The sequence below is a fragment of the Leopardus geoffroyi genome, chromosome A2 (genome assembly GCF_018350155.1).
Source record: "Leopardus geoffroyi isolate Oge1 chromosome A2, O.geoffroyi_Oge1_pat1.0, whole genome shotgun sequence".
Classification (NCBI taxonomy): Eukaryota; Metazoa; Chordata; class Mammalia; order Carnivora; family Felidae; genus Leopardus; species Leopardus geoffroyi.
The window spans coordinates 941395-955230 of NC_059331.1; the positions used below are offsets into that span (position 1 = coordinate 941395).

Genomic DNA, 13836 nt, shown 5'->3' on the forward strand with positions numbered 1-13836 from the left:
CGCGCGGTCCGCCCGCCCCGCCCCGCGCCTGCGCCCTCGGCCCCACGACCGGCCAGCTGCCGGACCGCCCCGCGCCCGCGCGCTGTCCCGTCCTGGGTTCTGCCTCTCGTCCCGTGCCCCCAGGTCCCCGCTCGAATCCCGGGTTACCCGCTCCAGTGTCGGCCCTCGATCCGTCCCACCGTCCCCCTGGCCTCCCAGCCTCCGGGCACCGTCGGTGGCCGCCGCCCTCCACGCCCCAAATCGCTCCCACCGCCTTTCTGACGCCTCCGAATCGAGGAGTGAGCCCCCCTCTCCCGGCTGCACCTTTAGCACGGCGGCCTTCCGTCCCCAAGTCTGGGACCTTCCTACGGAATCTCTCGCCTCCACTTTTGACCCCTCTCCCAAGCCCTTCCTGGCCGCGGCGTGAGACCGGTGGATTCCCCCTCTCAGCCCCTCCTGTGGCTGGCCCAGGGCGGGTGTTGAAGGAAAGACGCCTGAACGAGTGGACAGGGCTGTGACCAGTCCCGGGGGAAGGCTGAGTCTCCCGACGGGCCTGACCTGGCGTCCGGTCCCTGTGTGAGAGAGGAGCAGGGCGGGGGGGTGGGGCCTGCTCGGCCGAGGACAGCGGAGGGCCGGGGTCTTCACTGCCCTGGAGCCCTGTGGTCACGCTCGGGTCGGAGCCAGGTCCTCGTCGGGCAGCCCCAGACCACCGCGTGGAGGGCAGGAGTAACTCGTTTACTTCATGTTTTGAGGTGAAGTGCAGCTTCTGACAGTTCCTTACGCCTCCTTTCCTCCTGCGATCTCACAGGTAAAAGGGCAAAGCGGTCAGGCTGGCACGCTGAGCGGTCACCGTGCAAAGCTGGTTTGGGCACTGGTTCCTGGCTGGAGAGTTCAGGCCAGGACCCAGGACTTCAGGACCCTGGCCTTTGTGGAGGGCAATACTCGTAACTACTGCGGGTCTTTTTCTCGCTTGTACGATTTTATTTATGTTAAGAACTAGTTAAACAAAGGTATGGGTGGTTATTGCGGTCAGTGAACCCACGTGAAGGCACGAACGTTCTTGTGTCAGAGGCCCCTGGTACCGCCCCCAGGCCCTGCTTTCTAGTTTTGGGGTGCATACCCAGAAGTGGGATTGCTGGGTCACATTGTAATTCTAGGTTTAATTTTTAGAACTGTCCAACTGCTTTCCACGGCACCTGCCCCATTTCACATTCCTGCCAGTGATGCATGAAGGCTCCCTATTTTGCCACATCCTTGCTAATGTTCTTTTCTGGGTTTTGATAGTACAGTATTGATGGATGTGTACTGTGGGGTCATTAAGATTTGACCTTAAGAACCACCATTGAGGGGCGCTGCCCCGCTGGCTCAGTCAGTGGGGCATGTGACTCTTGATCTCAGGGTTGAGTTAGCCCTACATTGGGTGTGGAGCCTACTTATAAACAAAACAAAAAAACCAAAACACCACCACAATAAACAGTCAAAAATGCTCCCTAGGTAGCGCCCCTCCACCCTTCTCCTCGGGCATCCAGCCTGTCAGCCCTGGCTTCTCAGGGAATTTGACCCCCCCGAGCCCAGGCTGTCTCCAGAGCATAGACGCGGGGCCTGTGAACATCGTGGGGCCCAAGCCCCTGGGATTGCCCCCTGAAGGGCTGGTCCAGGGCCTTTGTGAGCAGGCACGGAATTTACGGGGAGGGTGGACATGATGGGGGTGTCAGCAGAGAGGAGAGGCTGGGAGCCCTAGGAAGGGGGACGGGCAGTGGTGCTCCCCTCCTGGCTTGCTGGAACTTTGCTCTTTGGAAACGAGCTCCCTTTCCTGGGCTGGCTGGCTGGCGCAGGCCCCAAGCAGACGCCCTCTCCTGCCCATCTACAGAAACCAAACCAGCTGACATGTGAGGAGGCAGGCCTCTCCCTTCAGTACTGTCACCACTGGGGCTGGGTGACTGGGGGGCCGTCCTGGTCACCACGGGGCGCTGAACAGCATCCCTCACACCACCCAATCGATGCCAGTACGGATGTTCCCAGCCCGCAGTCCCCGAGCTGGTAGGAGGCCTGCCTGGCACTCAGCAGGGGTGTGGCATGGAAAGCTGTGCCAAAGACCTCAGTCTACTTAACTACTGTAACCACTTAAGATGAATGCAAAAACCCGTGACACACAAAATGTCAACTTTTATTTATTTATAAGTGATCTCTACAGCCAACGTGGGGCTCAGACTCATGACCCTGAGATCAAGAGTCACAGGCTCTACCAACTGAGCCAGCCAGGCGTCTCCAAGATGTCAAATTTTTGTTATTTCTCCAAAACGTCAAATTTTTAGACAAAGGATTGAATAGCGTTGTGCTGAGCCATTTTGGAGCCCAAGACAAAATGAAAGAGTTGTGACCCCGCCCCCCTCAGGACTTAAAGTGGTTGGGAAAGCATTAAAATACTGAAAAGTTGTACGGGTGCCTGGGGGGCTCAGCCGGTCAAGCGGCCGACCCGATTCCAGCTCAGGTTATGATCTTGGGGTTCGGGAGTTTGAGTCCCGCAAAGGGCTCTGTAGTGACAGCATGGGGCCAGCTTGGGATTTTCTCTCTGTCCTTCCCCTGCTTGCTCTCTAAGTCAAGTTTTAAAAAATACCGAAAAGTTGTATTTTAAAAAAAATATTTACTTTTGAGAGCGAGTGAGCGTGTGCAAGCCGGGGAGGGACAGAAAGAGGGAGACGGGGGATCGCTGACAGCAGAGAGCCAGATGTGGGGCTCAAGCTCATGAGCCTGAGCCAAAGCCAGACGCGTAACAGACCGAACCTCCTAGGTGTCCCTGAAAAGCTGTATTAAAACTCACAGTAATTTGTTTAAATATTGTATTTATAACAGAGTCTGAGTTAGAATTCGACTTTTCTGGCTTTCGTGGAAGCAAACTCAGCTATATTTTCATTAAAACCATTAAACATTACAAAAGCACACAAAATTATGGGAATAGGGGCACAAGTTTCTTTCCGCTTCAGGTCATGCTACGACTCAGCACAGCCCCGGGGCTGTGGACTATCCAGCCCCTGCGTGAGTTGGGGATTGTTAAAAAAAGCAGAAGCAGAAAAACTTAGCAACTCACTTATCTCAGAGCTGTTCACTTGTGTTTAAAAAATTTTTTTTTTTTTCAACGTTTATTTATTTTTGGGACAGAGAGAGACAGAGCATGAACGGGGGAGGGGCAGAGAGAGAGGGAGACACAGAATCGGAAACAGGCTCCAGGCTCTGAGCCGTCAGCCCAGAGCCCGACGCGGGGCTCGAACTCCCGGACCGCGAGATCGTGACCTGGCTGAAGTCGGACGCTTAACCGACTGCGCCACCCAGGCGCCCCTGTTCACTTGTGTTTAAGCGACAGACATTATTTATACGTGTCTGCAGTGACACTGTGACACAGGTGTTGTTACGGCGGCATCGACAGGATTTAACAGACCAGTTAAGTGTTGGTAACGAGGCGCCCACCTCACAGCCGCAGACATCGTCTGCGGTGCTACGGGCCCCAGGAAATGTGCCCTGGCTAAAAAGATGACGTGCAGAAGAGGGGACCACGAACGCCAGTACTTGAGTTGAAACGCGCGGCGGTTCCAAACGTGTCCTCCGCCACGTCAATTCTGTGCTAAAGCTCCAGTCCCGAGCGTGGCTGCTGGAGATGGGCCCCAGGGTGTGATGTGGGGAAAGCAAGGTCAGAAGGGTCAGGCCCTGTCCAGATAGGGTTTGCGTCCTCAGGGACTTGCTGTCCCTCCCTCCCTGCACAGGTGCACTGAGGAAAGGCCACGTGAGGACACAGCAAGAAGGCAGCTGGCAGTCTGCAACTCGGGAAGCAGGAACTTCCTAGAAACAAGCCCTGCCAGAACCTGGATCTCAACTTCCAGCCCCCAGAATGGAGAACATTTTTATCCTGTTGCTTGAGCCACCCAGTCTGGTGTTTTGTAACGGCAGACTGACGGAACGGCTGTGTTCACAAATGCGCATGTATGCGCACACTGTTTCTAGAATTTTCCAGAACTGGGCGGGAGGGAGAGAACGGACTGTGTGCCACAGGTCCTTCTGTACCTGGTCATTTTTGTGACCTTCATGTGATGGGTTAACATGTCTGCAAGGTCTGAGACTCTTCCCAAGTTCTCCTCCCTTGGAGTGAGGATTGGATGTGGGTTCGTGCTTCTGACAGGTGTGGACGAGGTGATGATGGAGACACTTCTGGGGAAAGGTCACGAAAGACCCATGGTGTCCACCTGCAGAGATGAAAAGTGGCCCCCGAGGCCCCTACACGAGGGCACCCACGCGAGCAGCTCCTCCCGCCCCGGTCCAGCCTCGGATGCCTTAACTGCTTCCTCCTGAGCCATCTGGAGCCAGGACCACCCGACTAAGTTACTCCTAAATTCTTGCCCACAGAAACCCAGAGGTAATAGATGTTTGCTGTTTTACACCAAGTTGTGGGGAAATTTTTTTTTTTTTTTAATTTTTTTTTTCAACGTTTATTTATTTTCGGGACAGAGAGAGACAGAGCATGAACGGGGGAGGGGCAGAGAGAGAGGGAGACACAGAATCGGAAACAGGCTCCAGGCTCTGAGCCATCAGCCCAGAGCCCGACGCGGGGCTCGAACTCACGCACCGCGAGATCGTGACCTGGCTGAAGTCGGACGCTTAACCGACTGCGCCACCCAGGCGCCCCATGGGGAAATTTCTTAAGGTAGCGATAGGTACGCTTTTCAGGTATTACCCATTAAGCATCTTAAGTAACCAACTTCTGCCAGCCATTGAGAAATTTCTAATTTGCAAAATTTTGGAACTGAAAGGACCCCAGGGGTCGGTCACTCGAGCCACCAGGGCTGCGGTGAAGGTTACCAAGTCGCCAGCATGACCACGTCGGGGGCAGGGGGCAGGTTTCAGAGCACGGTTTAATGCTGTGTGCATTCAAACATGAAAGCTGCTGTCAGAAACACAGAGTCCTGAGTCACGCTGGGCTGTTCCAGGCACCACAGGACCTCACGTGGGAGGGGGCAGCACCGCGGACACCTGGAGGGGAGACGGCAGGGTGAGCCCCCGGCTCCTGCTCTTGTAGGAGAGGAGGCGCTGAGTGGTGATGAGGGACAGACGCCACTGTCGGGCTCCAAAATCAAATCCGGTGATGCCACTTGGCTGCCGCAGGCCCGGGGGCCCTTCTCGAAGATGGGGACGTAGGAGGCGCTGCAGCCTGTCATGCGGACTGCAGACTGGCACACAGGCAGGCCAGCAGCTGTGGGTCAGCTCCCCCCTGCCCCGCTTGTAAAATGGGGTATCCCTCCATCACGCCCGGGGCTGGGCCGACCGGGGCGGCATGGCGTGGGATGCGCAGTCAGCCCCCGGCCGGCCGTGCGGGGTCACTGCCCCTTCCCCAGTCCCACGCCCAGGGGTGCTGGTTGGCAGTTCTGCGTTGGCGGGCAGGAGGTGCGTGCAGGGCCCAGGCCAGAGCCCCACCCTCGGGCAGGATTCTCCAGGGCCAACGGTGCAGGTGAGCCTCCCGGACATGCCACCCCAGCTCTGGGGGTATGGAGAAGCAGCCCCACGGAAGCCCGCTCTGCCACGCGGGAACCGCAGGGTTCACCTGCTGACGGCTGCCAAAACTTACCACAGGGATCCGAGGAGGGTCAGTGTCACTAATCGTCCTTCTTAAACTTGCCGTTGATGTAGGGCACCCAGTCCAGAATGAGCCGCCAGTCCGTGGCCCACACCAGCCCCACGGCGCCCACGGCGCCCCACATGCCTGCTGTGGGAATCCTGCCAGAGGACAGCGAGGGTCAGGTCCTGCCCGGGAATCTCCCTCCCAGCTGTATTTCTGGGTCTCTCCCCGTCCCCAGCTGCCACTGATTCAGCGCCCACCACCCCCCAGCCCCTGCCCGGTGTATGCAGAGCCTCTGACAGCTCCACGGGGTGGGCACACAGCAAAAGAGCCTGAGTGGCCTTCACTCCCATCTGCTTTTACACTGGGATCTTCTTAAGGTTTTTAGCGGGGGGGGGGGGGGGGGGGGGGGATTTGCTTAAAAAAACTTAAAACCCCAAGCTCATAACCACCCGTCACAATAGCTAATGTCTGCATGCAGGCACAACTATGAGGTTTACAGTTGACTCATGACGGCCATAGGACTGAGGGGAGTATCAGGGTCTTGGTCTTCCAGACGGGGAGCACAGAGCACCCGAAGAGCAGGTCACTACCCCAAGGATACTCGGCCACATGGTGCAGATCCAGGGCACCGAGCTGAGTCTAGCTCTGACCCACCATGGCCACTCCTCCCTATGTCCTGTGATTTGTGGGAGTCCACAGTGGCTCCCACAGTCCCCCCTGGTGTTCATGCCTGGTGTACCTCCCCCCTCAGCGCCTGGGCAGGACCCAGTGTCTGGTCTGTAATGAGCGAGGCTCGCAGGGGTGACCTTATGAACACAAGCTTCCAGCACAGGCGCTCTGGCTTGCTCCTGCTCTCTTTGGGGGAAGCCAGCGGCCACCCCACATGGCAGAGAACTGAAGGCGCCCCTCCAGCAACTCCAGCAATCACACACTCGAGCCTGGGAAGACCCCCCAGCAGAGCCTTTGGACGAGACTGCAGCCTCCTGAGACTGTGTGGTGGCTCCAGCCCAGGGGTGCCCGCATCCTTGACCCACACAGACTGGGACAGGATACATGCTGGTAGTTTGAAGCTGCCCGCTCTGCGAGGCCACTAGCTATGTGACTATTCCAGGTCCGTTCTCACCTAGCCGGATCGTGGTCAGCCGCGCGCCTGCGACGGTGGGGGTGAGGGCTGGAAGGCCCCCCACCTCGCCAGTGACGACCCCGAGTGCGGCCCACGCCCCCCACCTGGCGCCTCGGCGGGCTCACGGGTTACTGCTGACGTGGGCACAGGCTCTGGGCTCAACTTTTCCTGCCGCCGCCCCACGGCCGCGAGCCTTAGTGATGTCCCAGGAGCCTTCCCTCTAGGGAGGGTGTGCGCCACCCGCCCCGTGTCCCTGGTGTGTCCGCGGGCGCCCGAGCCGGGGGTGCTGCAGAGACCCGGCGGCCGTGTGCGCCCAGGCGGAGGTCAGGAGCCTGCCGCTCCGCCGCTCTGCGCCTGTCCCATCTGGGACCCGGCTCCAGAAGGGGTCCCGGTTGGAGACGACGGGGCCCGGGGGCACATGCTCACCAGTTTCTGGCCAGCTCGCGGTAGCGCGGGCCCAGGAACCTGCTCAGCATCGCGGCGCGGTGCGCAGCTCAGGGTGACCCCGGCTGCCTCCCCGTCGTCCTGCGCAAGCGCGGCCGCCGCGGCGCGCAGGCGCACCGGAAGGCCCCGCCCCGGGCGAGCCGAAGGCGCTACGCCCGGCGCCCCCGGTTGCTGCGCGCGCGGACCCGGAAGACATTTGCAGCCACTTCCGGGGAGAGTCGGAAGTCGTTACGGCTGCGGCAGAGAGTAGGCAGGGCCGGGAGGAGGGCGCGGTCTCCGCGCCCGCGGTCCGAGTGGCCCCCAGCAGCGCAGCCGCTGGCAACATTTGGCTGGTGATTCTGTGTCTTTGCTGCCTGCCAGAGCTTCGTTCGCAATTAAGGAGACGGGCCCCGCGGGGAAGGGGACTTGCCCGGGGTCGCACAGAGGGAAGGGTGCCGCTTGAAGCCACGCCTGGAACGGTCGGCGGGACGTAGGCCACATGGCCGCGCCTCCGCAGCCACAGTGCACGCACCGGAGCTGCCTGCCGTTCGGAGGCCCGGTGGGCAGCTTCTCGCACGTCGACCTCGCCCTGGCGGCGGAGGGCGGCCCGGCTCCTGGAGCCGCAAGCGTCCGTTCTGTTCGCGGACGGCCCGCCGGGACCGGTGGGTCCCCCGGGCCCGCCTGGGCTCGCCCGCTCCAGTCACTGCCTCTGCGGCCCCGGCACCGAATGCAGGAGGTGAGGACCGGAGCCCCGCCTTGCCCCGCTCCGGGCGGCCGCTCCCCGGTTTCCTGCCAGACGGCAGTTCCCATGGGGGCTGCAGGTCCCGACCCGGCCCTGGCCGCAGACTGCGGGTGGGTCCCGGCAATGACGTGTAGAGACCACGGTCGGGGCTCCGCAGGTGCTCGTTGTTCCTGGATTGGACGTCGTTTCTCGTCTTTACAGTTGCTCTGGGGTTTTGAGCTTGGGATCGCAGGGGATCTGTCGGTTGGTGGAAACTTAAACCGGATATAGAGGCCGTCACGAAGATTGTTGAGAGAGACACGGAATAACGCTGCCTGAAAAAGTGAGTAGAGATGGGCATAGGGACCTGAGGGCTGCAGGTCCTGGGTCCAGCAGTTCCTGAAGCCTTGCCTCATTGCTCCTTCTGCCTAATGCACTTCAGCTCATAAGGCAGAATGTGTTTCTTTCAAGTGATACAAACCAAAAACCAGTGTAAGAGAAAAGAAGGAAGTTTTATGGCATGTTGGATGGCTTCAGGCACGGCTAGATCCAGGAGTCTGGCAGTATCATTACGGATCTCTCTTCCTCCATGTCTCAGCTCATCTGAGAGCTGTCCCTGCTCTTCGGTGAGCTCTCTCTGAGCAGTGGCGTGTGGAAACTCTGGGTTAACGTTCCAGCAGCCCTTGAAGGAAGACAGCTCCGCTTCCCCAGTCGTTTCAGGAAACGTCGTGAGGCCTGTTGTCTCTGGCCTGCTGTGGAAGTGGAGCGGAGGCAGACACTCCTCAGAGGACGTGAGCTGAAGCTGGGGCGGGGAGGACCCCCAAAAGGGAGTAGCCAGGATTCCGAGAGCCCGAGAGGTGGTAGATAAGCGAAAAGGGCTCTTCTTTCTCACATCCTGCTGGTCCTCTGCCGGGGCCTCCAGGACTCCCTGTGATAGTTCTGTCTGGCCCTTGGGGTAAACGGGACTCCTTTTCTTGTTTTTATTGCTGTGGCATTCATACAGTTAACCGTTTTACTTTTACTATTATTATTTTTTTAATGTTTATTTTTGAGAGAGGCAGAGACAGAATGCGAGTGGGTCAGGGGCAGAGAGAGGGAGACACGGAATCGGAAGCAGGCTCCAGGCCCTGAGCTGTCAGCACAGAGCCCGACGCGGGGCTCGAACCCACGAACCACGCGATCATGACCTGAGCCGAAGTCGGAGGCTCAACCGACTGAGCCACCCAGGCGCCCCACGTACAGGTAACCATTTTAAACTGAATTATTTTGGTGGCATTGAGTGCGTTCACGAAGTTGGGCAACCACTCCCTCTGTCTAGTTGCAGACAGCTTTCATCGCCTCCAGAAGAAGCTCTGTTCCGTCCCCATCAGCTGTCACCCCCCCCCTTCCCAGCCCCCGGCCGCCACGAGCCCCCTTCCTGTCCGTGGATGAGCACGTTGTGGGTATTTCACATAAACTGAGTTTCACCCCGTGTGGCGTCTCGTGTCTGGTTCCCTCCCTGAGTGTCGTGTGTTCGGGGTCTGTCCGCGGGGCGGCGGGTGTGGGCGCCTCGCTCCTGCTGTGGCCGAGGGACGTGCCCTCGTGTGTGTGGTGGACGCGTGTATCTGTTTCCCCGTGGATGGATTTTTTTCATTTAAAAATCTTTACCGCTTAATGGGGTATACTTGACCCACAAAAACGCACGTCCTGAAAACATACAACGTGGTACTGGACCTGTGCGTGCGCACAGAAGCACCGTGGCGGTCAAGGTGCCCTCGAGCCTTCCTCCCGCCCTTCTGGACCCTCTCCCACCCCTCCCAGCCCCAGCAACCACCCTTCTGTCAGTTCACCTGCATCTTCTAGACGTTTCTACGCAGTATGTTCTCCTTGGTGCCTGGCTGCCCCCGTGCGACATGGTGACTTCCGAGTGCTCCAGCTTACCGTGTCTGTCACTGGCACGTTCCTTCTACCCCTGGTCGTGTTCCGTGGAAGGGCGGACCTGTGTTCACCCACTCACCTGGTCAAGGGCATTTGGGTTGCTCCCGGTTTGGGCAGTTCCTGATGTGGCTGATGAACAGTCACGTCCGGGCCGGGAGGCACGGGTAGGCGTAACTGAGGTGCAACATGACCTTAGCGCCGGGGGGCACGACGGCGGATTTTTCCGAAGCAGTCACACCTCTTGAGGCTCCTGCCAGAGACGTGTGAGTTCCTGCTGGATTTGGGTATTTTGCTGCTTCAAAAAGGACACCCACGCCGTTTGCCGTGGTCACACTGGGTGGCTCGAGACGACAGACAGGATTCCCGGGGTGGTGTCACGGGGCTGCCTCCGTCTGCCTCTTCCAGCCCCCGGGGGCTCCAGGTGCCCCTGGCTCGCAGCTTCTCTTCTGTCTCACGAGGATGCTTGTCACTGACGGGAGGCCCATCCTGCCCCAAGATCCTTAATTACATCTGCAACAGCCCTTTTTCCAGACAAGGCCACGATCTCAGGCTCCGGGGTTGGACGTGGGCATCTCTTGAAGAGCCGTTGGCGTCACACCGTGGCGTGGGGTGGTCTCCGAGGACGACTAGCGGGGAGGGGCTGTCCCTGTCTTGGTGTGGCACGTGCTGTTCTGCCCTGGCCGGGGTGGGGGAGGGGGCACAGCAGGACTGCTGGGGGTTCTGGTCAGGCCTGGGCCGAGTGCGGCCTCCCAGGAGCCGGGAAGGCCTGGGGCTGTCCGGGGCCCGGGCGAACGCACGCGGCAAGAGCACGGTGACCTGCGACTGTGCTCAGGACACCACTGCCGCCGCTAGGTCGTGGGCACATCCGTGGCACTGAGTCTCCTGTGGCTGCTCCCTGCCTCTGCAGGTCCTTCCGGCGCAGGCAGTGCTCCTCCCAGAATGCCCACGAGCTGGTCCTGGGGTGGGGGGGGGTGCCTCACTGAACACTTCATTGTTTTTAATGCTTATTTTTGAGAGAGAGGAGACAGAGACACAGAGCATGAGCAGGAGGAGGGGCAGCGAGAGAGGGAGACACGGAATCGGAAGCAGGCTCCAGGCTCCGAGCTGTCGGCACAGGGCCCGACGCGGGGCTCGAACTCACGAACCGTGAGATCGTGACCTGAGCTGAAGTCGGAGGCTCAACCGACTGAGCCACCCGGGCGCCCCTAAAAAATTTTTTTAATGTTTATTTTTGAGAGAGAGAGAGGAGGAGGGGCAGAGAGAGGGAGACACAGAATCCGAAGCAGGCTCCAGGCTCCGAGCTGTCGGCACAGGGCCCGACGCGGGGCTCGTACTCACGAACCGTGAGATCACGACCTGAGCCACTCAGACGCCCCCTTTATCATCCGTTTTTAAACACCTTTTTTGTACAATTCATACACCATCCAACTTACACAATGTGCATAATCCGGTGGGCTTTGGTATATTTCATTACTTTAAAAATTAATAGTGTCTCAGGGAGTGGCTTTTGCCCCGGTGAGCCAGGCCCAGGCCCAGACCCCCAGGAGCCCTTGTTACAAGCGCAGGTTTCCCGCCTGACCTGAGCTTTGGTTCCGGAACCATCATGCTGAGCACCTTTCCTGTCACTCTGTGGCTTTCCTTGTAAGAGGGGAATTTGGACACAGACATGTGCAGAGAGAGACAAACCACTAGAAGATGGAGGGAGTGGTGTGGCCACAAGCTGAGGGCCACCTGCACCACCAGAAGCTGGACGAGAGGGAGGGCAGGCAGCCCCTCAGCACCTTGTCCTGGGACTTTGCTTCCAGAATGAGAATAAATTCTTGGAGGTTTAGGCCACATCCGTGTGTGTGTGTGTGTGTGTGTGTGTGTGTGTGTGTGTGTGTGTGTTCACGGCTGCCCCCGGAGGCTCGCACGCCCAGGGCCGCAGCCTCTGTCCCCAGACCCCCAGCGTGGCCACCTGCCACGGGAGCCTCCCCTGTTGGTCTGTAAGCGCAGCAGCCGAGAGCCTTGGGGCAGCCAGCATTGTCATAAAATGTCATTTATTGCTACAGTGCTGTTATGTACAGGACAGCTCTCCAGGTCAACTTCAGGGAGGATTGCTGAAAAACATCCCAAGGAATCCAGCCAGCTGCGGTGACATCCGGATAAAATCATTTTTCTTAAAGAGCTTTTTTTTTTTTTTTTTTTTTTTGAAAACCAGTTACCTTGAGGCACTCAGCACACTTCCCCAGAATCGTGGGTCTCTCCTCCCCCAAGGCTGCTTACACGGAATACAATGTCAGGTAGCGGGGCGGTGGGGCAGAGGCTCCTGGGCCCCCACCTGTGAAACCAGAAGCAGAGTAGGAGGGGAACTGAGGCAGGTTCCCCAAAAGACACACGAGACCCACACAGACCGGGGGAGTCAGCAAGGAGAGTCCCTCGCGAGCCCACGGCTCCTCACTGACCCCTGGCCAGTCTCGATCAGTCTTGGATGGGGAACACCCAGCGGGAGGCCCCAGGCGACCTCGGGATGGGAGGTAGCTCTGGATGTCCTGCCTGGTGCTTCCCTTGCGGGCGCCCAGCTCCCTAGCCTCGGGGAGTCCCAGGGCTCCGGGAGTGCTTCAGGCTGGTGTGCTGAGGTGAACCCTGGGGTCCATACAACCCGTGTGGGGGCGGGGGTACAGGGAGGAGCCCAGCAGGCCTGATCTGCGCCCAGAGATCAGACGGAGGGGCCAACGGTCCTGGCTTCCCTGGGGCTGCAGCGACTCCAAGGACAAGGGCTTTCACTATAAGCCCCGGACGGTCCTGGGCAAGCTGGGAGGAGCTGGTCTGCTGGGTGACACGTGAGACCAGAGTGGGGACTCAGGGAGACCTGGGGCCTGGGCCTGGGATAGGGCCACCAAGGGCCGAAGGGGCCCACCCTCCTGGTCTTATAGGTGAGCAGGTGCAAAGCCTGAGTGCTTTTTGGGGTCTGGGGACAGTCACCTGGTGGGTGAGGGCTTCTGAGCCAGCCCTGAGTGGTATGCAGGCCAGGTCCCCAGGTCAAAGGAACCGAGGACGGGGTCTCGGGAGGCCCTTGTAGCACCGGGCTCAGCGGTATGGTCCCTGTGCCCAGAACACTGGTCCCAACAAAATCCAAGTCGGGGAGGCCTGCAGACTGGGAGAGCAGCTTGTGGGGTCCCGGGGAGGGACACGGGGGCCCGCAGGCCGTGGGGAAGCGCCTGGGGACCAAGCTGCTTTCAGGGGCTCCTAGGCAGTCCTCATGGGAGGATCACTGCCTCCCTGCAGACACCACCCCCTTTCCAGAGGGAGGGGAGAGGCCTGCCCACCACTTCACAGTCTTGCCAAACCAAGGGAACCACCTAGACTCTTATTAAACACCAGCTGGGAGAGCAGCAGCTGGGAGACCCTTTGTGCCCCACAGCTCCCGGGGTTTGGGGGGCGGGGGGGAACCTCAGGTTTGCAGTGGTCTTTTCAATACACTTTTAATAATCTGTTGATCGTGAAATGCAACGCTCAGCTCTAGAATCAGCAGCAGAAATAGCAAGAGACATGAGACTTTTATACAAAAAATTTGTTGCTTACAAAACATATGCAAAAAAGCTTAAAAAAAAAAAGATCAAAGGCATCCTTGTTGCTAATTTCCTAATACATTAAAAAAAAAAAAAAAAAAAATCTCCTAACTAACGTCCTTTGTTTTCCTTAAGAAAAGGGTCAGGCGTAGGCACGTTCGCCGGCTCGTCCAGAACCGGCCGGTCTGTGCAGCTTCCGCGTCCGGCGAGCGGCAGGTTCGGACTCCCCCGCGTTTTAGACTTAAGGCATTTTTTGTCTCTTCTGACAAAGTGTGTATCTTGCTCACTTTCTGGTTTTGTTTACAAATAAAAAACAAAACAAAACTGCCCCTTTGGGCCGGGCCTGGGCTGCAGTTTCAGGATCCGTCAGGTAAGTCCCCAGGTGTCAAGGCCGTGAGACCCGGGGGTGGGGGGCTCAAGGCCGGGGAGGGGCGGGGCGCCCCCACCCCTGCCCCCTCCCCCCTCCCCCCGGGGCGGTGCCGGCTCAAGGCCGACCACAGGCGCGCACGGGGCGTGG

General features: G+C 59.0%; 2 protein-coding genes and 1 long non-coding RNA gene across 7 annotated transcripts in view; all 3 read right to left on the reverse strand.

Moving 5' to 3' along the window:
- Positions 1-3328: 3328 nt before the first annotated feature.
- On the reverse strand, positions 3329-4425 carry LOC123605022. The gene is made up of 2 exons (XR_006715549.1): positions 3872-4425; positions 3329-3836 (listed from the first exon to the last, which is right to left on the reverse strand). It is a non-coding gene; the product is annotated as an uncharacterized LOC123605022 (long non-coding RNA).
- A 436-nt stretch (positions 4426-4861) lies between these two features.
- Positions 4862-7265, reverse strand: LOC123605021 (cytochrome b-c1 complex subunit 10). Of its 3 annotated transcripts, none has more exons than XM_045491283.1 (3): positions 7134-7265; positions 5591-5739; positions 4862-4998 (listed from the first exon to the last, which is right to left on the reverse strand). In XM_045491283.1, exons 1-2 carry the CDS (start codon positions 7181-7183, stop codon positions 5619-5621), a joined length of 171 nt encoding a protein of 56 aa, XP_045347239.1. In that variant the 5' UTR covers positions 7184-7265; the 3' UTR covers positions 4862-4998; positions 5591-5618. The 3 variants fall into 3 exon arrangements, with proteins under 3 accessions (XP_045347239.1, XP_045347238.1, XP_045347240.1); XM_045491282.1 differs by having other exon boundaries at positions 4862-5144; XM_045491284.1 differs by lacking the exon at positions 4862-4998 and adding an exon at positions 5137-5245.
- A 4525-nt stretch (positions 7266-11790) lies between these two features.
- TCF3 (transcription factor 3) overlaps positions 11791-13836 on the reverse strand; it is a 32891-nt gene continuing 30845 nt past the window's right edge. For all 3 annotated transcript variants that reach the window (XM_045491266.1, XM_045491265.1, XM_045491264.1), the window contains exon 20: positions 11791-13802. The gene's annotated coding sequence lies outside the window, so the exon portion shown is untranslated. The remainder of the gene's footprint in view (positions 13803-13836) is intronic.

Excerpts from the sequence above, each read along its gene's own strand:
- LOC123605021 (XM_045491283.1), bottom strand. The coding sequence starts at position 7,183 with ATGCTGAGCAGGTTCCTGGGCCCGCGCTACCGCGAGCTGGCCAGAAAC. Across the intron at positions 5,740-7,133 it reads CGCGAGCTGGCCAGAAACTG|GATTCCCACAGCAGGCATGT; the intron begins GTGAGCATGTGC and ends GTCCTCTGGCAG.